Source organism: Vicia villosa, linkage group LG5, assembly GCF_029867415.1.
Source record: "Vicia villosa cultivar HV-30 ecotype Madison, WI linkage group LG5, Vvil1.0, whole genome shotgun sequence".
NCBI classification, from domain to species: Eukaryota; Viridiplantae; Streptophyta; class Magnoliopsida; order Fabales; family Fabaceae; genus Vicia; species Vicia villosa.
Window position 1 is genome coordinate 116,771,503 of NC_081184.1, and position 24,323 is coordinate 116,795,825.

General features: G+C 31.4%; 1 protein-coding gene across 1 annotated transcript; it reads right to left on the minus strand.

The window, feature by feature from the left end:
- Positions 1-18,680: 18,680 nt before the first annotated feature.
- LOC131602127 (transcription initiation factor TFIID subunit 14b) lies at positions 18,681-24,113 on the minus strand. The gene is made up of 6 exons (XM_058874133.1): positions 23,909-24,113; positions 23,613-23,701; positions 23,284-23,505; positions 22,483-22,670; positions 22,275-22,396; positions 18,681-19,522 (listed from the first exon to the last, which is right to left on the minus strand). The coding sequence occupies exons 1-6, from the start codon at positions 24,020-24,022 to the stop codon at positions 19,424-19,426; spliced, it is 834 nt and encodes a 277-aa protein (XP_058730116.1). The 5' UTR covers positions 24,023-24,113; the 3' UTR covers positions 18,681-19,423.
- Positions 24,114-24,323: the final 210 nt, after the last annotated feature.

Sequence of the window (24,323 nt, forward strand, 5' to 3'; positions counted from 1 at the left end):
ATTGAGTTTAACAGAATTGATTTATGTTCGAATATGTTTATGTAAAAGTGAATTGAATAATAAATTATCAAACTTTAAGTACGTAGAATCAATTCTGAAGACAAAATCAATTTTACTTTTGTCTAACAAAACATCTTAAAATCATCCAGAATCAATTCTATGGCTCTGTTTGGTAAGACATGTTTTCGAGCTTATAGCTTATGTCTTATGTCTTATAAGCTCATATGATAATTTAGACCTGTTTGGTAACGGTTTTTTTATCACGAGCTTATAGCTTATTTTACTAACTTATAGCTTATTTTCTAGACGCTATTTTAAATAGCGTTTTAGCTTATGTCTTATAGCTTATTGTTTTTTCTTCCTTTTTTATCCTTATTATTTTAATTAATATCCATTTTTAACCCTTCTAATTTATTTTAATTTAAAATAAAATAATTATACATTAAATATCTTTTATGTCATTTTACATTTATAAGTTAATTGAACCGCTAATTTTACCAAACACTTCAATTAGCTTAAAAGCTATCAGTCTCAACCATCCGCTATAAGCTATCTGCCATCTGTCATCAGCCATCAGTCATAAGCTATAAGCTATCAGCTAACTTATCAGTCAACCGCTATTTTTACCAAACAGACCCTATATCTCTAGAATTGCTTTTGATCTTTCTAAAGCCAAACCAAACATATACTTAAATTAAAATAATAAAAAATAAAAAAAATGTATTTCATACTTAATATACTTTCATCCTATTTGTATTTGATATGAGAAATGCTTAATGTCACGAAACAGCATTTCGTGAATTTCTCGCGAATGTATTATATGTATGCACCATTTGTACTATTTAATTAATTAACCTCTGTTTTCAAAATGATGCATATCAAAACAAACATTTCAAGAATAAATATGATTGCAAATGCATCAATATTTAAAATTCTTATTAGAGAAGAGTTAAAGTGATCTAGCTTTTAGCTTTTCATAGACTTACAATAAGAGTGAGCTATGGCGGTGAATTTCAACTTGATAAACATAGTCCTTTCTTGTTATGAAAATATGAAAGCTAGATCACCGATATATATAAAAAAGCGTATTCGTGAAATTTCGTGACCAATTTTTTCGTCACATATAGCATAGCTCATTTGATATTTGGTTTTTTTAATATAAGAAACAATAGATTTTCAAGGTATAATAATTTCATGTCTTATAGATTAATAAATATAATTTTTAAGAAAATTAATTTTAATATCCAAAAGTAAATAGGTGTATTTTATTGTTCGTATACTTTTTTCTTTTTTTTGCTTTAGTATAATCTTTAGGATTTATATGTGTATATATGAAAATTTATTATAAAATAATTGATCATTTGTTATCCTTACATTGTTGACTTAGATGGCCTACTTTTGAAATCCCATGCAAAGGGCCAAGTCACTATACAATTTGTGCAAGTTCCAAATAATGCATATTGTAAATTTGTCAAATCAGTTATAAGTATTAAATTATTAATCGTCACGAGTTGTTATTATGAGTATAATTTTTCAAAGGGAGTGCTCATTCAAAAAAGAGAGACCCCTTGGATTTATAGACTACTTTTTCGGTTAGATTTTTTAATATGGAGCTCATAAAAAATTCATTCATTATATTCACTTTTTGATGATGGAAAATCCATTTCCCTACTTGCTTAATGTTTCCGTACAATTTTAAAGTTCTCATCCATGTGATCATGCTTAAAAAGTTAAAACCACTCCCAAAAAAATATGGCCTATATAGTATAGGCTCTCATCATCTAACCCAATAGGTAGGGACAATTAACAAACTTATAGTTGTTGTATGAAAAGAGAGTTTGTTAAAGGTATAAATATAAACGAATTAGAGAGAATGTAACTGAAATGACTACAAGTTAATTACGATCAACTATAAATAGCTAACAACTAATAATGCTTTTGACAAAGTCAATATAAAGACTTGTCAACTAATTCTAATACTTTCCTTTAAGTTGGAGTGTAAATTCCTTGAATGCCAAATTTAGAAACTACTATCATTTTGAAAGGATGAGAGTTTAGAGCTTTGGTGAGTAAGTGATGAATTTTTTAATGAGTTGTTTCTTAATTGAATGAGTTGCTCCGTATGTACAAGTAAAAAAAGTTAGTAGGTTTTCAAGATATTTCCAAAATAAATTGAGATTATTGTAGAAGGTTCTTAACGATTTATCACCTTAACAAACTGAATGAAGTTATCAAAGAAGATCATACATGCAAAAGTGGTCAATTTATGAGAAATTTTTATTGATTATAATCCAAAGGATTTGATAGTTTTAATGTAGGAAAAAGATGTGAAAGATCAATATAAATCGAAGTAATAATTTGTCTAAGAAACTATAATATTGTTGCATCACTCCCATCCGTTGAAAATCAAGTGCGGGGAATAGTCTCACATTGGATATGAATGTGGCGATTTGAGCATTTATAAGTCGGAGAACTCACTCACCTATCACCTTAAAGTTTTATGTGAACAAGAGGTTTGTCTCCCACAAAGGTGTGTTGCTAAAAAGAAAGTCCCACATAGTAAGAATGCTCCTCTTTCGACCCTCCCCCAACGGTACAAGTGTATGTGGAAGAAAGAGCTTCCACTTAAGGGGAAGCATTGTGTATAAACTCACACTTGAGGGGGACTGTTGAAAATCAAGTGTGAGAAATAGTCTCACATTGGATAGGAATGTGGTGACTTGAGCATTTATAAGTGAGAGAACTCAGTCACCTACCACCTTTAGGTTTTAGGTGGACAAGTGGTGTGTCTTCCACAAAGGTGTGTCATTGTTTCTTCGAAGTTTATGTAGCATTTTTAAAAGCAAGCATTTTTGCATGTTGGAGAAATTATATACTTGATCTTCTGCTAGAAACAAGCAAGTTTAGATGCAAATTTTCAAGTATTCGCATTGAATCATTAGAGGGATTATGCGGAGGAAAGTGTCAAAGTTGATTTACTTAGCACACATTAGACTGGATTTAACTTATACTGCTAGTATGATTGAGTCAATTCATGCATGATCAATGGGTAAAACATTTGCAAGTTGTAGACCAAGTTTTAAAAATCTCAAATCCACTCCAAAGAGAAGACTCCTACTTACAATAAGGTGGAAGCCTAACTATTGAAACATATGTTGATGTTGAATATATAAGTTCAGTAAGTGATCAAAGATCTGCTATGTGTATTATACTTAATTGTGTATAAACATTCTTACTTGAACAAGTAAAAAATAAATTTTAGTGATTTGTTCAAGAGCTGGATTGGACTTTAGAGCTACGACACAAGAAATTTGTTAACTATTGTGTATGAAACAAGTGCTAGATGATTTAAAGATATAGTATGAAGGTTATGTTTAAATATTTTGTAACGATGAATCAATGATTCGTATCGCACATAATTTTCTTCTACATGACCAGAAAACACATTTAGATTTATAAACATTTCATTATAAAGAAGTTGAATAATACATTGATAAATACCACCTACATTTCTTTTATGTATCTAATGGCATGTGTGTAATAGGGTTTACAAAGTAAATTGTTCAAGCATCTTAGTTGCAAGTTTGCAAGGATTTATATTTATTTACCAAATTAAGTTAGTGTGTGTGTGTGTGTGAGAGAGAGAGAGAGAGAGAGAGAGAGAGAGAGAGAGAGAAATAATGTATATGTGTGTTGTAAATAATATTCTATAAATAATAATCTTTGTAGTTATTTAGATGTGTACGATTGAAGCATTGAAAGTTGTGTTATGGTTTGGTTTATTAAGTTGTTGTTGGAATTGAAATTTGTGTTATGTTTTGGTCTCTCAAGTTGTTGATGGCATTGAAAATTACAGATAATTGTCCAATTGAAGCATTGCGAAAAAAATTAAAATACCTATTTTGTAGTTTAAGTTAGTCTCGTATGTTCCTTCAAGTTGTAAAGTCATTTTTGAATCATAGTTTAGGATTTCTTGTACTGTTAATGTTTATACTTATACTTTGTATTTGACTGAAATTGTGTATCATATTGTAGAATGTTGTTTGTATTACATTGAAATTTAGTGTTGTATTACAAAATGTTGATTGTACTTGGTTTTATGTTATATTGTATTCTTATGCCCTTAATACCAAGTTGAATCCTTACTCTTTTTTTGTACATAACATGGGTTTATTCAAGATTTTCTATACGAAGGGTTGTTTTGTAAAAGACACTAAGTTAAGGTACAATGTTGGGGAGGTTTATGCATTTGATAGCCAGGATCCTAGCTTTTTGTCTTATTTTGAAATTGTGGCATAATTTAGGGGGTGAATTCATATTTGAAGTTGATGTTGTGAAACTTTGGAGGAAACATGAGAGTGGTAGTTTGGAAGAAGATCCTAAAGCCATTTAGAAAATATGGTAATGCAATGCTACTATCTAATTTTGTTAAGGAAAATAAGTATGATGTGGAAATATACACTGAACCCAACGCCTCTATAGGTGATTCTACATTTATGGATCATGTAAGAGAGAAAATAAGGAAAAGGAATTTGCTGACTCGTGTGATGGTATAATTGATGAATCAAGTGATGAATTTGTTCTAGGTGTATGATAATAGTGAAGAGGATGTAATAAATGAATTTAATGAAGGTTTTGATGAAGGATTTTGTGTTGGTGTAGATGTAGGTGAACCTAAAAATACATTTAACTTTGATGGTGTTGCCACCACCAGTTAACCACCCATCATAACTTTATTACACCAGAGATGGGAAATGAACAATGTCATAGAAGTAGAGTGTCTCACTAACAAACTTGATCGTAGGGTAGATGATGATAGCTGTGAGGATATGCCTAATGTGATTAGGTTCAATGAAGATGATGTAACGACTAAGGATTTCAATTTTAAGATTGAAATGGAATTTTTCTCATTGAGGCAGTTCAAAAATGTTATATTAGAGCATAATTTGTTAATGGTAAGAAACTTATATTTGCAAAAAATCAAGCAAGGAGGTGTAAGGTGGTTTCTAAGCATAAGAAGTGTAACTACATTGTATTATGCAAGAGGGTTGTAAGAACCACAACATACACTGTTTAGACATTGTTTCCCAAACACAAATGTGGAAGACATATATTCAATAAAAGTGTCAAGGGAGATTGGATTGCAAAAGTGATTATTGATAAGCTGAAGAACAATACTAATACGAGGTTATTTGAGGTGGCGGAAAACATGAAACTCATGTATGCAACTTAGATCTATGGATGTAAGGCTTTAAAAGGTAGACATTTTGTTAGAAAAGTTGTTAAAGGAGACTATAGCAAAAAATATAGTTTTCTATTGTTATATGGTGTTGAATTGAGAATGGCTTCACTAGAAAATACCTTCAAGTTAGACATTGAGTGTCCCATACCAGACTTGCAAACAAGATTTGAAAAGTACTACATTTGTTTTGATGTGACAATTTTTTTTGACAAAGGCATGTAGACCATCTATAGGATTAGATGGATGTCATCTTAAGAACAAATGTGATGGAGTATTGTTGATTGTTGTCGGGTGATCCAAATTACCAATATTTACCTATACCTTTTGAGGTTGTTGAAACTGAAACCAAAGACTCTTGGAGTTAATTTATTAACTTGCTTCTTAAAGACATTAATGACTGTAGACAGTGTTTCATTTCTGACCAATAAAAGAAATGTCTTAACATTATTTTCTCAATTTAGCTATTTGAACAATCCTTATTTGAAATTTGGATCAAATGGTGAAGACGTGTGTGATGCATGCAATGATATTACATTTATTTTAAATGACAAATCAATATATAAACAAAAATAGTTACAAAAGTTATCTCCTAAAGGGATAAACAAAATTTGAAAGCTTTGGACACCAAAGATACTAAGCTAATCAAGAAAACCAAAGCATTACAAAAATTATATATACATGAGAAAAAAAAACAATTGGAAAAATTCTCGTGAATAATAATAAGATCGGAGCTCTCAAAGCAAGTCAAGAGAGCAAAAACACACTGAACCTAAAAGATAATAAATGCACATATCCCCATCAAAACCAACACCCCCACAAGCCTGTTAGACAAATGTTTAAACTTCTATTGATTTAGGCACAAGACAAGCTCCACAAGTCATTTTTAAAAGTACTGGAGTACCAAAAATTCTTATCAAGATACCATTTTTAAGAAGTAAGACTACCATATCCACCAATTTCTCCAAAACTGTTGACTTTTCATAAAAAAAGAAAATCATCTTAGGACTTCTAAATAGACCAAATGACAAGGTGACAAACCAAAATAAAATCAACTAATCTAAACCTCCACCTAATCCTATAAATCTAAAAATCTAAAATAAAGAATCTAAATCTCTGACAAATCTATTATCACCTTACAAGTAAAAAATAAATAATTAGTGAATTATATGACACTTACACACAAGACACATTAGACTCCTTTGAATCTATTATCACTCAATATTTAAAAAGGTTCTTGCGCAAGAATCTTATCTTAAAATAACTATCAAGAGAAGACTATAATCTTAGATGAAGTCAAATTATTTCAGATCGGGGATAGGTCCCTACCAATTCCATTAGAAAAGTCATCATTTTGAAAAGTGCACTCTAAGAGAGTTAAATTGACTGATTTGACTAAGAACTCTCCATCATATCACCGTGACAACAAGGTCAAAAATCCTCCCATTGCGATAGGATGGTAGTTTAAATAGACTAAACAAAATTACACACCGGTACTACCTCCGTTCTCCATCCGTTAATATGATACCATTTACTTATTATAATTAATTATTGTGTGCCCCCCAAAATGTGTGGAAGTTCAAATTTTAATTTCTTCTATTCAAGGCCGCGTTTTCTCTCTCGACAATGTACTCGATCGTTTGTACAACCAGCTTGTAAATGGTTTGGCTTTTGTGATTGTTGGACTTATGATACTCTGATGAGCCACACATGAAATGTAACAGAACCCCATGTGTCTCTTACACTTTACTCGTACTTTCAACCTTTTTAACCTTAGTGTAAAATCATTTACCTCCAAAATTCAAATTCAACACCCTCCACAGTCCACATAGACCGAAATAGTGACTATAGTTTATAAGAAGAATAATTAACAAATATATCCTCTATTATTATGATATTTGACATGCTGATTATAGGAGTTTTTAAGAACAAAACCATAAGCAAGCATGCTAAGCTGTCGAGGAAGTTTGAATGTTAGCCTGGAGAGGTCATATTCAACAGAATGATTGGTCGGTTGGTGTTTTTCTAGTAAGACATTCGCATTAATTGTTCTAATGGAAAACCAAATACAACCATAAAAGGATAAGCTTAATGTTTCTACCAAATTATCATAAATTCAACTATATTTTGTGACTCATGTGTGTCACATTGGTAAGTAGCATGTGGTTTTAAATATATGAACGAAGATGCATTGAAAAAAAATTATAAGATTTAATTTAGTTCTTAAATAAATAAAAGTGAGATTTAAGTTTTGAGAAGAATAAATTGAAATAATTTTGTTTACATATATTTATAATTTATTTGATGAAGAACATATATATAGAAGAAAAGAATGAAATAGAAAATGATGATTATTTAATAGTTTGATATTAGAGAAAATAAAAGTAAAAGATGAGAGGAAACTATTGTGTGTATTTTTAAAATAACAAAAATATTTTTAAGTTACAATTAAATATGATAATTTTATTTTAAAATTTTTAAATAATAATTTATTAAAATTAAAAATAATTCATAATGATTTATTTTTAATTAAATCAATTATAAATATTTATTTATAAATAAAAGACATACATTTAGATATTATAAGTAAAAAAAATAACAATGTTAATATATATATATACATATATATATATATATATATATATATATATATATATATATATATATATATATATATATATATATATATATATATATATATATAAATTTAGTAACATAACACCTCTGATAACTCTTTACCGCATATCTGTATAGTAAAATTCACTGTTCGATTAAAAGCTATTATCTTATAGATTATGTTTATAAAATTTATCAATTGGATATCATTTGAAATGACAACTAAATACATAAAAACTAACGTCTTATAAAACTTTATGAAAATCATTAATTTTTATCATTCTCTTTAACATGTCAAATAAGTTTTGATTGATGTAAAATTTTATAGACGTGATCCATATAATAATACATTTTTATCCAACGGTGAATTTCGTTATACGAATATAGGGTGAAGAGTTATCAAAAGTTTCATGTTACTAAGTTTGACACTTTCGTATTATTTGAATTTATATACGATATATATATTGAATGACGACAATTGTTATTTATGTGAATTTTTGTCATCTATTTCATCATTTTCCTCTCAGCTGAAAAAATGAATTTTTATTTTAAATTACCATAAAAATAAAAAATTATTAGAGAAAAGAAGTGTATTTATAAAAAAAAATGTAAATATTCTTAAAAAAAGGATATTATAAAAGTTAATTAAAATGCATACTTAATTATCAATAAATATTAAAATAAAAAATCATAAAATATTTTTTTTCAATTTAGACAATTACAAATACATATTAATTGGATTGTTATTGGAAAATAATCACCTTTTTTTTCTTTAGTTTTAGAGTTTTTGCTAACAAAAAAAATACTAATACTAATTGATTTTAAATAAATAATTTTTTTTAAATTTGTATGTATTTATATTGCATAATTTGTTAACAAGATAATTGTAATTCTTAATGTTCACCCTAAAGCATTATTTGGACAATCTTTTCAATGTGAATCGGAAAGATCACAACTGAATGATTTTTAGAGGGTGTTTAAGGTGTTTTTAGAGAAGATAGGTGGTGGCAACCATTGCTGGACTGTCCCCATCCTTCACGATTCCAATCCTTTTTAGGTTATTCATCAGTTCTTCCCACTGTTTGGTCTCTAGCCTCTATTTATATCTCAAGTCTTCTTCTTCTTCTTTTTCCCTGAATATTGAATAGGTCAGAGTAATTAGGTTTAAGAGTCCTTTATTGTCGTAATCGTCCCCTAATAACCGTAACGTTTTCTTGAGTTATGGTAGAATGATGTAACAGACAAAGTGTAATCGTCAAACGACTCTTGGCTTAAAACCGTGTTGATGTAAATGTAACCATCAACAAAGGTTTTAAGGCACGCTTCAAAAATATCCATCTTGACTTGAAACTGTGTTGATGTTAATTTAACCATCAACAACCTTGTTGGTCTCTACCATGTTGAAATTCTAACCAATAATCTTGATCATATTCAAGGCACCATTGAATCGTTATATCGCCACTTACATCCACATGTTTCCAATCACCCTTTTCTACCTAGGTAATCTAACAAGCCCACAAGAATGATTTTTCAATCGTCGTTGACTCCACCTACTTTCATATGCCTCCTTGAAGGTCCTTCTTTCTGAATTTTACAACCTTTCAGCCACAATCAAAGCATAACACCCAAGGTAGCATAAACGTTCTTTTAAGATGCTACAATCCCCTCCTTACCTTATCATGAGTCAAATGATAATCAAAGATCTTTGTAACATTCCATCACTAATACTAGTATCCATAGTAGAAAACTCCACTTCAAATTGAGTTTTCTCCGTTATAGTTTCTAACAGGTTTATCCCTTGGTTTTTACTATTTTTCCTATGAAGAAATACTCTACCAAATAAGTAAGCTTCTTTGACATTAGTTCTTCCCCAAAAACTTAATACCAACTCAGCAGTTTCATGCATTTTTATTTCTTCTTTTCTGCAAAATTCATTATACACGTCTGAAACAGCCTCAAGGCTTTCATAACGCCTTGATCTTAAATCCCATAACTATTTCTTATCATGAAAGCCTTCACTAGTTAATTATGAATGAATAACAACATTTGAACCTTCTAAAATATATAGACCACATATTTTAGACCTTGTAGCAATAATCACTTCATCATGCAAAATCTTCTACACTTCACGTTCAACTCTAGTGCAATAATCTAGATCATCAAACATGCATATAGATAACAAATTTTACTTGAGTTCTGAAACATACCGCACATTATGAAGAAGAAACTCACGATCATCAAACATTTTAAGTCTAACTATACCAATATCATAAACCTTGCAAGCCTTATTACCACCAAGGCAAACTGCTCCACCTTGCACAAACTTCAAAGTCTTAGTATTATATTCTTTGACACATGTGATAAGAGAAACCTAAGTCTATGATCCAACTATCTTCAGTTTCCAAACTCGATACAACCAGTGTACCAATATCCGCATAACCATCCTTATCCAAGGCAACTGCAACTTGAATAAAATCATCATTGATCTTTCTGTCATGACAATCCTTCTTGAAGTGACCAATTTTCTGGCAATTAAAATATTTTACCTTTGACTTGTCAAACTTCTTTGATTTGGACATCCCTTTACGCTTAATTCCTCCTCTTGAGACACTTAAGCCTTCACCACTATCATCAATCTTCAAATCTGTCTCCTTTGAAAATTCTTTGGATTTTACCGTCGTCTGAACTTAATCCAAAGTGATAGTACATTCCTTACCATAAAGAAGGGCATCCTTAAAGTGCTCAAAGGATCTGGTTAATAAACTCAACAAGAGTAAAGCCTTGTTCTCATCATCAATTTTCACTTTAATATTCTCAAGATCATCACTAATCTTGTGAAAATATGTAAGCTGCTCCACTATGGATTTGTTCTCCAACATTCAAAATGAATAGAGTTGTTTTTTTAGACACAACCAATGAGCCAAAGACTTGGTCATATATAATGATTCAAGTTTTACCCATATCGAAGTAGCAGTCAGCTCTCTGGTGACTTCTCTTAGAACTTTATCCCCAAGGCACAAGATAATGGCACTCTTGGCCTTATCCATCATTTGGGGCTTCTCTACTTTACTAAGGCGTGCATGCATCGATGCCTCACCCTTCAAAGATTCAATACACTTCTCGTGAGTTAAAATTGCTTGCATCTTCACTTTCCACAACCCAAAATTGTTGTCTCCGGAAAATTTTGCAATCTCTCATTTAACCATGGTGCTCACTTGTAAACAATACCCCTTTGCCCCATGGTGCATACCACTTTTTGTGAATAATGGCAAGGTTCAATTTCAATCAACACTTTGATATGTGAGACAAAGAACAATAGCAACTAAAATAAATGATCTTCATCAATAATAACCAATAAGCAAAAATTATAAAAGAATAAAGCACAAAAGAGACAAAATGTTTGTTTACCCATTTCAATCAAAATATCTACTCTGGGGGAGAGAGCAGCTCTCCAATTCACTATACTCAGAAAGTTGTTACAAGAGATTATATATGAGTTACAGGAAAATAGCCTTCGCCTTCAAAGTTTCCAAGAACAAACCCTGAAGGCTCCCAAAATCAAACCCCTAATTTCTACCAATGTGTTTTCCAACCTCTCCAACTCTCAATATATGAATCACTCAAACCCACGATTTAGAAGTATTTCTCAATATCATTAGATATCTCCAAAGGTTTCCCAAATCCTTTGTCTTTCTAAATTTTTCCTTGAGATGACCATAAACCGTATAACCTTAAGACTGTTACACTATAAAACACTGAAGATGTATATATTTATAATTACTAAAATCCAACATACAAAGCCCAAAATACTACCCGTAATTTTTAGAATAAAATATTATAAATATCTTATAATATATTTTATATTAATTTAGACTATTTCTAAATTAATATTATATATATATATATATATATATATATATATATATATATATATATATATATATATATATATATACATTAAATAATGGACCCGTAAACCGAACTGGTCAAACCCGAAATTCGCAAAGCTCCCAAATAGAACATTCTTGTTGCTTTTTGGATTCCATATTTTTGGTAATCTTGAAATGTATATTTTTTTCCCTTCATCAACAAATGTTTTAAGACACACTTTAACATAATCAAAAGACCAGCTCTTTATGCCAATTGTTGGGTGAGAATATGGTGTAAGAAAACAATTTAGAGGGGGGTGAATAAAATTCTAAAATAAATTCAACCAATTTTTCAGAAGTGAATTATCAGAGGTTTTCAGAGTTGCGCGCGAAAATGTTTAGAACGAAAATACAAGAATTATATTTGAGTATAAATTATATTACGTAATCACTTAGTCATATAAAAAATATCACTGATAATCTAATGATGATACACAAGGTATACGATTGATTGAGTTGTATACTTCCTGAGGTGTGTTAATACAATGCTTCAATTTGCAAATTCTAAACTCAAAAAGTTTCTCAAATTTTAATCACCATTAAATCTCGATTAGGTACCAATTCAAACAAAACATAATCTTAAGCAATAAATCACTATTAATTGAATAAACGATAAGTTATAAAGGACTTGAAAACCTAGGCATGCAATATACTATGAAATTTAAATGAGAGAGAGAGAGAGAGAGAGAGAGAAGACACATGAGAGAGAGAGAAGACACATGGATTTATAGTGCTTCGACGTTCTTTCTTTCTTTGCCTATGTGCACTCTTCAATGGTTTCTCATTAGAACCCACGTAACTCTATTTTATTTTGACAAATATTCTAAGAGTTTATAAAATTACTAGTCCACAATAATGCTGAAAAAAATAAATCTTCTATCTGGATCTTGACTTGTATACATCTTCACGCCAACCTCTTCTACAAAGTCTTTACTCGATTAACGCTTCAAAAATCTTCCAATATCATCAATCTACTCCAAATCCTTCGTGTGTAGCAATCAACCCCTTGATCCTACCGATTCCTTGAGCGATGAATTTTATGAATATTTAAGAAGAACTCTCCCTTATCCTTCGTCTTCCACACAGTCACTACTAAGGTAATGTGGAGAGAAGAACCTCCTTCTTTTCACACTGGATTTTATCAGCACCAATAATAACTCCTCAATCTTGCAAGAATATGAAAATATTGACCTTATCTTCAAGAACGGTTAGTTTCGAGACATTGTCTCCCCCAATCAATCACAGATCTCTCATTATCAAGATTTGAAAAACAAAACTAAGGTTGAACACGAAGAGATTCGAATGCAAGGGTTTTGAACTTTTTCAAAAGGAAAGAGAGTTGATTTCACTAAAAATCACAAAATGATTATAAAATTAGTTACATGAAAATTGTTTACAAAAGGTTTTATATGTGCTTGAGATTAAGCACAAAAATGAGTGGTAAAGGTTGGTTAGATTCGTATCAAGCGCAATACATGGTTAAAGTCAAATGAGCAAGTGAATGAAATCAAAGAAAATCATATTTTTGACCCATTTCACGCTTGATTTGAATTAAAAACAATGTATGATTCAAATTAAAGACCCAGTGATTTAAATCATGTATAAATTCTAATTGGAATCAACTGCAACAGGCCTTTAAGAAAAATGCTGAAAAAAGCTTTGATTCGAATCAAGTGTAAAGTCTAATTCGAATCAAATCTAACAAGGATGAGCAAGAATAGCTTGATTTGAATCAAGTGTAAACTGTGATTCAAATCAAATTGCAATAAAATCCTTGTTTTGGCCCTATTCAATTTGATTTGAATCATAATGTGTGTTTAATCTTTATGGTTTGAACCAAACACACAAAATCACAATTTTTCATGGCTTTAAAGTACTTTGATATTTTTATTTGCCCTAACTTTAATAAAAAAACACATATAGTTTTTATTCCAATGACTTATGCAATTGACTGAAAGCATCTTGATCAAGTTCAAACATAAAACTATTTTATGCATGCTAAAATCAATAATAAATCGATTTTAACCTTGATTCAAAAGATGTGTAATCATGAGGGAGACTCAATCAACGATAATAAATGAAAGTGATAAGACAAGCAACAAAATAGCCGCATTAGGGGTGCTCCCCCTGTATGTGTTAGGGACATTCAACAATGTCCACTAGGGATATGTAGCTTTAAATTTGTGTAAGATGGGTGCTCAAAGTTCTACAAGTTCAAGAAATTATTGTACAGTTTGAAACAAACTCAAAGAGCTTGGAACAAGAGGATAAATGGTTTCTTAAAGGATATTGGCTTCAATAAGTGTGTATCAGCACATGGTATGTATGTGAAGAAGGATACACGTGAAAGGGTGATAATCCTTTGTCTATACGTAGATGATTTTTTAATTACGGTCGGTGACGAAAAGTGAATTTCTAAGTTCAAAAGTGAGCTAATGAAAGAGTTTGAGATGACCGACCATATCTTCATGACATACTTCCTTGGTATTGAGTTCCAAAAGTCTAAGAAGGGATTGTTCATGCACCAAAGAAGGTATGCGCTTGAGATTTTGAAGAAGTTTGAAATGGAGCATTGTAGTGCTGCCATAACTTTATCTGAATTGGTGCTATAGTTGTCGATGAATGAAGATGAGCAAGATGTTAATCCATCTCAGTATAGGAGGTTGATTAGATCCTTGCGTTACTTGTGTAATATGCAATCGAATTTAGCATTTAGTGTGGGTATTGTGAGTAGATTTATGGAGAGACCGAAGGTGTCTCACTTGGCAGCAATCAAAAGGATTCTAAGATACATCAAATGATCTATTGGATGCGGAATTCTCTTTCCCATAGTGAACACGGGAAAATGCAATTTTCTCAATTTTATTGATTTTCAATTGGTGCGGAGATAAAGATGATCAAAATCCACTAAAAACAAAACTAACAACATCGATATATCATAAACAATAGTTCATATAGCTACTAAAGCAAGAGATTACAATAAAATCACAATTAATGACATCTAACATCAAACACGAGAAAACTTAGCTACTCATGATGATAATAGCTTTACACAGTATGAATGAAAGATGAAGTTTTCACTAAGGTCTTGAATCTTCAAGGATGATGACTTCCACCTTGATCGCTAACCTTAGTTGAACATTACTAATATTAATACGTGCACAAATTGAGGAGTTTTAATATGATTTCTTGCAAAAGAAGTTATTAAGTGTTTTAATTATACTGAGTAATTTACTCATTTTTTACACTTATCATGACAATGTCCAAAATTGTGCGAGTAGACTATCAACTAATAAAATTTCAGGGTAAAACAATGCTGAAGCGGTAAAGCGGCAAACAACAAAAGTTTTAGAAATATTTATTCGGGAAATTTATCTTCTCCACAGGGACTGGTGCATTGAACTGCCGCTCAACAGTTTCCAAAGTTATGAGTTTGGATTGAATTAGTAAAGCATAAAAACGGAAAAGTAAATATGAACATAAAAAGAATACATTCTTTGAAAATAAATAACTTATTAGGCATGTAAATACACTCATTCCTCACAAAATTAAACCTATCACTCAATTGCATTCAACTTACAATACTCGTCAGAAATACCACATACCTCTCACATCAATGTCCATTTCTGCAACACCAACGAGAGTTCAAACATATTGCTCTTTCGATGATGTCTCAACCGGTCGAACAACACAGAGGCATTAAACTTTGATATTATGTGGATGCTAACCCCAATCCTATCTCTAGAATCTAAAGCTAACACATATCCCCCTAATCAAGACTTGTGATGTCTATTTCTACAATAACACAAATCCAAAGCATTTAAGTAAAAAGATCAAGAAAACACTGACAAAGATTTGTAAAGCAAACTTTATACAACAATAGAGTAACAGATATAAATAGGTTCAGAGTAAATATACATACATACCCAACACAAAGGAAACACACAAAGAGGAGAAGAGATAAACCAAACATCTCACAGGTTGTCAACTCCGATTGATGAACAATCCATCTTTGATCATCCAAATGCACAACCCCATGTTGTTTTCAAGCTCTCTATACCAAAAAATGGAGGTTTGATGGATTGGGATCAAAAATACCCAAAACATAACCTTAAAAAAGTATTTTTACCCCTTAAAACGAATTTCTGTCAGGACCGCTTCGCCCGACGACTCAAAAAAACGTCTTTTTCACGCTTTTGGGTCCTTCTGGCTCCACCGGCGAAGCACACCAGAAACAGCTTTATAGCAAACATCAAAATCCAGCACTATTTCGGTCATAACTTGAGAACTGTAACTCCGATTTGCGTCTGGTTCGAAGCGTTGGAAAGCTTATTCAATGCTCTTTCTAACAATGACAAAATATCAACCAAATTGATAATTTTTTATTCTTTAATTTTGAGTCTTATTCGTTTATTATTTGAAACTTTGAATTGAATATTTCACAAGTCAAACTTGATTCTTCAATCAAATTTCTCTAATCCAATCTTCATTGCACTTGGAAAACTTGACATTGCAGCCAAAACCTTTCCTGCAGTAAAACAAAATTTTCCCAATCAACGCAGAGTATAAAATTTCTTTTCTGATGTGAAAGATTAGACAAAACTGCAACCACAAAGCATACTAAAATTTATAATCCACCAAACTAAGGCTCTGATACCACTTGTTGAGAAAAAAACAAAACATGGAGAAAAAAGAGGAACACAATAACAACACAAGAGATTAACATGGAAACTCCAAAACCAGAGAAAAAACCACAATCATTGTCAAATAACAACCAGAGGTTAAAGCTATGTGAAAATTATTACAACACATAGATTATCATTAACCATCTCAGACTACAATATACTTGTTCTCTCCAAAGCAAATATTTAATTATCTCTCACAACACTCTAAAATAAAAATATAAGAGAATATATAAAAAAAATATCATATATAAACTTAAAGTACTTTTGACTGGTACATCTTGTAAGGCAAAACTACCAAAATGTCATTTATAAACAAAAAAGATGCATGTATTTTCCACCTCTATCATTCATCTCAATATTGTGTAGCGCAAATTAACATGATATAAATTACTATTATTTTATATATAAATTTGTATTTATTTGTTAATGAAAATATAAAATCATATTTTGTTTATAAGTAGATAAATTTTAATAAATGATTTTGTATTTTAAAAACTAAATTAATGTTATTATTCAAAAAATCATATTTTAAAATTTGCACCAAGTTACTATATATGAGTTGATGGATCTACCAAACCCCATAAAAACAATGTTTAATACCCACAGAAATTAGTTTTTCAACCAGACATAGCTTCCCATGTGGTCCTGCCTAAAATCACAACCACTAGATAACAGAAGCAAAACAACACATAATTAAATTCAATGCAATTTCACACCACTATTTCTTATTACCCTGCAGTAACATGTTTAGTTTTCCAAAGCTCCTAACAGAAACTCAGAAAGTGATCCCATAAGAATAAATTCTGTGACTCAGACAAAAACAAAGGTAAAAAACAAAAGGATAGTTATAACAAGAGGCTCTTGAGATTGTAGGACATTACAAAATTGTAACATATTACAATGTAAGGTACAGATATAAGACCAGATAATTTGTACGTCGTATTCCTCGAATAGACTCATCATGTTCTGTGAATAAGATTAGTTTGGAGAAAGAGATCAATTTAGAATTTGGGATAGAGTTTTATGGCCCACAAATTTTACCAAAATATAGTGTTGTTATGATCAAATCAAGGAAAGGATGTTCTTTTAAGTTGATTGTGACTTGACCTTTATTTGGCACATGAAGGCCATGTTACTCTTGCCTCCTAAAATCGACCTGTTCAGATTTGATCATTCCAACAATTTGAAAGCACCTATGTCTAGTCTATACTCTATCTTTGTAGAGTAATGTGAAAATGTGAATTGTGTTATGAGTTTCTATTTTTGTTATTTTCTGTTGGTATTATCTGAAAACATGTTGAATCATATTTGGAGTGTTTAAAGCAACACATGAAGGGTTTTCTATAATTGGATGGTGTTTTTGCTATTGATATGGTGGGGATGTAATGTAAAGATGGAAATGTTACAGAAAATTAACCAATTGTCACATGTGATTGTTGATAATGACTCAATTTAAGTCATTTAAAAGATAAGATGTTGTTAGTACATCTCTTCTCAAATTGGAAAAGCGGGTGTTGATTAGTATATAACTGAGATAACTCGTATATCTAATGCATTAAGATTTTGGGCGTAGATGTGATGTTCCATGATTTCTCGAGTTCTTTCATAATATAACCTTACACTATTCTAAGAAGTTGAACAGCAAAAAATTTCTATCACTATAAATTCCATGTAATGCAAGTCTTCATCAAGACATTTTCCCATCTCTTTCAGCCAATTCTTGTGTTACTGTTTTTTTATTTTAAAAAGTGCATTATGAAGACTTTTCATGAGATAATTCAAGTTAGTACTACTCTGACTATGATTAACAATAATTGAGTTTTAATTAGTAGTTGCCTCAATTATATTTTTGTCTGTTTTAAACTTCCAGTTATGTTAAGACTCATCCCTATCCAATTAACGTAAGCCGTCACTGAATATAAGCAGAAAACAACAATTTCCTGAGACCTATCTTTTGTTTTGGTTTATAACCAAAAATATTAATGTATAATAAGTGGAAATGTCATTCACAATCACAACAAATGCAAAAACCTAGGGCCAAGTTCAAACTTTAAACCTGTTTCACACGATAAAGCAATCTCAATCGTACGATTGAAAGGTATGATTGGAAGTTGTAACTTACACAAAATCAAAAACTTTTTTTCCTCCATCAAACACATGTTGAGATACAAACACTTCAAAAAATCAATAATTGTGTTCATTGAAAGTATACGAATAATTTGTGCAATCATCATGTTAAGTTAACTCAGTTAATAACTATGCAGATTCAAACCCACAACATCTCACTTATGGTGAAAATCAAAATTAGACTATTGGACTACTAGACCAAAAAATAAAATAAAATTGTGTGGCCTAAAACTTAACTTCCAAAACTATAAGAGATTTTTAAGAAGAGAGGTGGGAAAGTAGGTCCCTTGATAATTATTTCAAGTACTAGCCAGAGTACTAAAGGGCCTTTCCTGAATTCACTCCTTGCCTCAATAGAAAGGGACCTTCCTTGGTTAACAATTAACATCCATACATTGTTGTACCTACTCACTACTTGTATATCTTGGTCTGCTCATAGCACCTTCATAGAAGAACATCAGCATATGAACCTCACTTGTGATGTGAAATGACAAAACACACCAAAATTAAACGGCTGAAAGTAATGGTACTATCTCAACCACTAGTATATTTATTACTCAGTTCATGTCAATATGATATAACAGCTATACTCAATGTATATTTATAGTTAACAAAAAAGACAGATGGAATTTGTTAATCTTTTATCAGTTAAGCCATACAAATTGGCTGCTTATTAATTAATCTTATACAATTTTAACGCCTCGGACAAAAATGAAATGAATTACTACATTACAACTGAAGAAACAGGTAGCTGATGAGGAAGATTTAATCAATTCAACAGCATTCTGACTAATCAGAAAATAAATCTCAAAGTTCTAATTGTATATCTATTGGTCAGAAGAAGATTTAAGCTGCTGCTGTTGCTGCTTATGTTGTCCATCTATCGAAGTTATTTGTCGTTTGAGTTTCGAGATATGAGCTTGAACCTGTGTCATGGAAAGGATGAAATAACTAACTATCAGTTGGCAACATAGGTTGGTTACAAGGTTAAGATGATACAAACATTCAAAGTCTTTAAAAACGTAAAGCATATTTCCAATTTCAGCAACAAAGTGTTGTAAATTGCAGATAGCTATAGCAGCGATTTGACAACATTTTACTCAATAGCATATTGCAGAACATAGTTGTTTGTCCGAATTCTGCTACGCTCGCTACAGCAGGTATTTAACAACAGCCAGCAAGAAAGTAGGATTCGGCACCTCACAACTTCCACAAATCATGCATAAGTCATGCTAAGTAGCTTATTTGGGCTTATCTTATGACATAAACCCTTGTGTAAGTGTTTGAGATAACTCGTGAAATAAGTTTATGACATCCATACACTATATTCAATTTATTTCAACAAGGTACACATAATAGCTTATAAAAACAACTTACACCTTAACCAACTTTATTCTTCATAGAAATAACTTATACGTAAGTGCTTATATTACATTATATACCCAAATGCACCATAACTCAAGCAATCAACAACGTATTATTGGAAAAATACAAGGAAAATCATAAAGAGTTTAGCTTATTGACAATGGTCAGTGATTTGGAGAAATGAAAATAACCTCCTCTACATGGCGTGATAAAAAACTTAGAAATTAAAAAGTATATGATGGGTTCAACTTTTGAAAGAGAAAAAAGTGATTTTATGCATGTTGATTTGATTCTGACATGTTTGATTTCCTCTAAGTAGAATTGATTCTACTTGAAAACTATGATTACTAACTTCTGAGTCTAAATGTAGTAATTTACACTGAAATTTACTATTCAACTCACTTTTGCATGAATGGACCCAAATATAATTCACTTTATCTTCAAACATAATCAATTCATTCAAAATCAATTTTCATCACCACATAACTAAACATTTTCGGTGTGATAAAAATTCGGAATATTCATACCCCGCCTGCCCGGCATAGAAATTATTAGAACAAACATGACCGACCCACATGTGATAATAATAGATGTGAGAAACAAATCATCTAATAATGAAGAAGCACAGGTGATATAGTACGGTATTGCATAAAACTGGAATATATCATGTTAATTTGCATATACAAAATATTTTAAGTCTTCTTTCTTCAAAAGCAAATCCTTAAATGAAAAACAAGCACAAGTGAGATGGTAGTTCAATAAATCTATGAAATAAAACTGGAATAAAGCTCATTTGCATATAAACCATCTTTTCTATCTTCTCCCTGATCGCCCCTTGAGTTACTACCTTCTAGCTACCCTCATTCTTAAGAAATAGAACTAAATTATTTAGTTACAAACAAGAATTCCATGCATACAGTGCTCGGTATAACCAATAGTCTTATTTGAGAAAAGTTTGTAGTAATAATTCAAAGACAATTCTAACTTTTCACCCTTATTAAAGCTAAATTATTAATATACATTTTGGTTTATTTAAACAAATATTGTTTAAATTTTAAATAAAAACCAAATAAGTACCATATGTTAAAGTGAGATGGAACTGTGTCACTGTCAGTAACCTCACCACTTAACGGAGGGATTCTAAACAGCAAAGCATAATAGAATTTCTTGATATAGAAGTTAACAATTTTTGTAGGGAACAAAACTGTAAAGACTCTATTACCATACCATACGGAGACCAAATTTTTTTTAAGCGCATTTATTAGTTTAAAATAGCATTACAATAGACAGTCTTAATGTTCATGCCCTACATAGAAAAATTATTAGAACTACCTAATCCACAATATATTGATGATAATTGAAGCCATGAGTAAATCCTTTAATAATGATGAACAAGCACAAGTGATAGTACAAGATAACTATGAAATATTTTGAATAAAACCATTTAGTCACAAACAAGAATCCTTTACATACACAGATCAGCACAACCAATAATCATATTTAAGAAAAATAGGGTGCACTCTATTCTAATAATACAAAAGCATAATTCTTTTAGGTTGACTAATAATCACAAAAGTGGGCCAAACACGCATTGTGCAAACAAAAAATACATTCAAGTATAGAAAAAAAAAGTTTTGAATTGTTTACTGAAGACTCTTGACTATATGTTTTGAACTATAGAGAGAATACTTAGAAAAGAGCTCCTAATACAACAACAACCAAGTCTTATCCCACTAAGTGGGGTCGGCTACATGGATCAACTATCACCATAATGTTCTATCCAGAAACATGCTACTATTCAACTCATTAATCTCGAGATTTTTCTTAATAACTTCTCTTATAGTCTTTCTAGGTCTTCAGTATGCTACATCAACGTTGTTAGTATGCTACATGCCCAAACCACCCAAGTCTATTTTCCACCATCTATTCTCCAATAGGTGCTACCGCAACACTCTCTAATATTGTCATTTCTAATCCTATCATCTCTAGTCTTACCACACATCCATACAGCATCCTCATCTCTACTACACCTAATTTATTCTCTTGGTGATTCTTAACCGCCCAACATTCTGTTCCGGCAAAGAAGGGTACATATGTATAATTATTTCTATGATGGTAACTACAAACAGCAAACAGGTGCACATGCATAACACAAACTTCATTATTAGTAAGGATGCAAGCAAATACTTGTTGTAAATTGTTGGTTCAGATTCAAATAAATGTATCATCAGGGCCTCCACAACAACTTTGACATCCGAAAAAGTTATATGCTTTAAAGTTTTTGATTAAGATATTATATTATATCATCCGTACCTGTTGACGAGCTGCTGCAAGCTGTAAGAGTTCATCTGCTTCAGAGAAATTCAGGAACCATTGGCTTAAGGGATTATCTTTGGTATCGCCTCTCCTCCTTTTACTTGCATCTTCAACTGGAACTGTATTTATAAATTACAACACTAATTAAAATCAAATGTGGAAAATGAAAGCTGCGGATGACTATGGTAATTGCAAAGTAACATACTGGGAGGAGGTAAGGTAAGCCCAGGAGGTAATCTTGGCAAGTTCACAACTGGGTGATTCTGCAGACGAGCTAAAAAAGCTTCAGAGGGATCGGGGAAAACTACCTCATCATAAGATTCCACAACAACAGGCTTCTTTGTGGACATGGAACTGTTTTCATCCTCTGGATACAACTTCAAGTGATGATATCTGTATATATATTACACTTCAATAAAACACAAGATTCAGAAATTATTTTGACATTGACAAAATATGGTTTGCAATCTGCATGATTAATAACAGTTAACGCCAGATATATGGTCATGTAGTATATCTGTATCACATGATTCGTATAATTAAATAACATTGAACATTCAAGCATTGGAATCATGTAGTTCCATGCTCTAACCAAACATAACACAATATATATATATATATATATCAGTTGTGTAATCATCTAAACTTATATGATTCCATTGCTTGAATGTTAATGAGTGGAACAATTACAATATTAAGGGTTCTATCCCCACCCACAACGTCGACACTAACATTTACTAGCATACTAACAATCGCCACAACAACCAGGCATTATCCCACACTAGCGGTATTTTAGAACCAAAGCACATTGTTGATGATATGTCATCTGTTGAAACACACTATATTTCAGACTTTCTCTACCCTTAATAGTACTTTTGATTTTGATCATACTTCGAACATCTACACTGAATCAAGAGATCAAACAAAAAGCTAAAGAAACTACGTTTTCCCCATAAGCAGTCAACCAAACCAGCTACTAAATCAAAAGCAACATCAAACGACTCACAAGTTCAAAGGCTTGTCGCAAACATCACTGTGGAAATAAAGTGTGATTGCAATTTCAAATTCTCCCCATCCTGCCTCCGACAACTCAAAAGGAGGTGCATCCACAACCCTCGTCGGATTATTGAAACTAGTATGCAACTGAAAAACAGCTCGCTTTACAATAACCCCCAGGTCCTCGTTCGATGCTCCACGAACATATATAGTCCATTTATGCGATTGATACCTTGAATAAACATAAACATTGTCACTAAATTTAAAACCCAATTTCTGAAACAGATTAATGAATTAACCCAAGAATTAAAGGCTGCATTGTATTTGTAGGATACTTACTCACTAGCTTTTTTCCCAAGCCAAAATGCTATGTTCCCATACACTATAGGAACACTTATTTCTACATCTTTGACTTTCTTACTTGAATTCTACACAAAACCCAGAAATTGTTACACTTCTATAATCAAAATTAGACTAATTCACTTTCCCTTAATTTCAAATTCTAAAATTATTAACAAAATTTAACACTCTGCACAGTCATTTTAACGATTGTTCCAAATTAAAGCTTCGAATTTGAATAAAGCTGCAAGCTTTACTTGGATAATGGGATTTTATCTGAATCGGAACAAGGTTACCTTCTTATCGTTGTCTTCGGATTTGCCCATTTTGGTTCGAAGAGATACAGGGATGGGACCAGTAAATTCAGGCTGATCTTGACCGTGCTTTTTCGAGGATGAGGTGTTGGGCATGTCAATTTGGGAATTTGTCACGGAAATCGAATCTGAATCTGAGTATCTGGTTCTAGGGTTCGTCTCTGTCAGCAAAAATTACACAGAACAGTTCGTGTGTTTTACGATGTCGTTTAGTCACGTGTCGGTGATCATGGAATAACGGGCCGAGCCCAAATTCTGGATGGGCTTATTGTAAATTAGAATTTTGAATGGGCTTTCTCTGGCACCCCTTACACTTTATCTGGCACCCTCCAAATTTTTGTAATACCATAAATATCCTTCTTATTTTTTTATTAACAACGTGCTGAAAAATTTATCT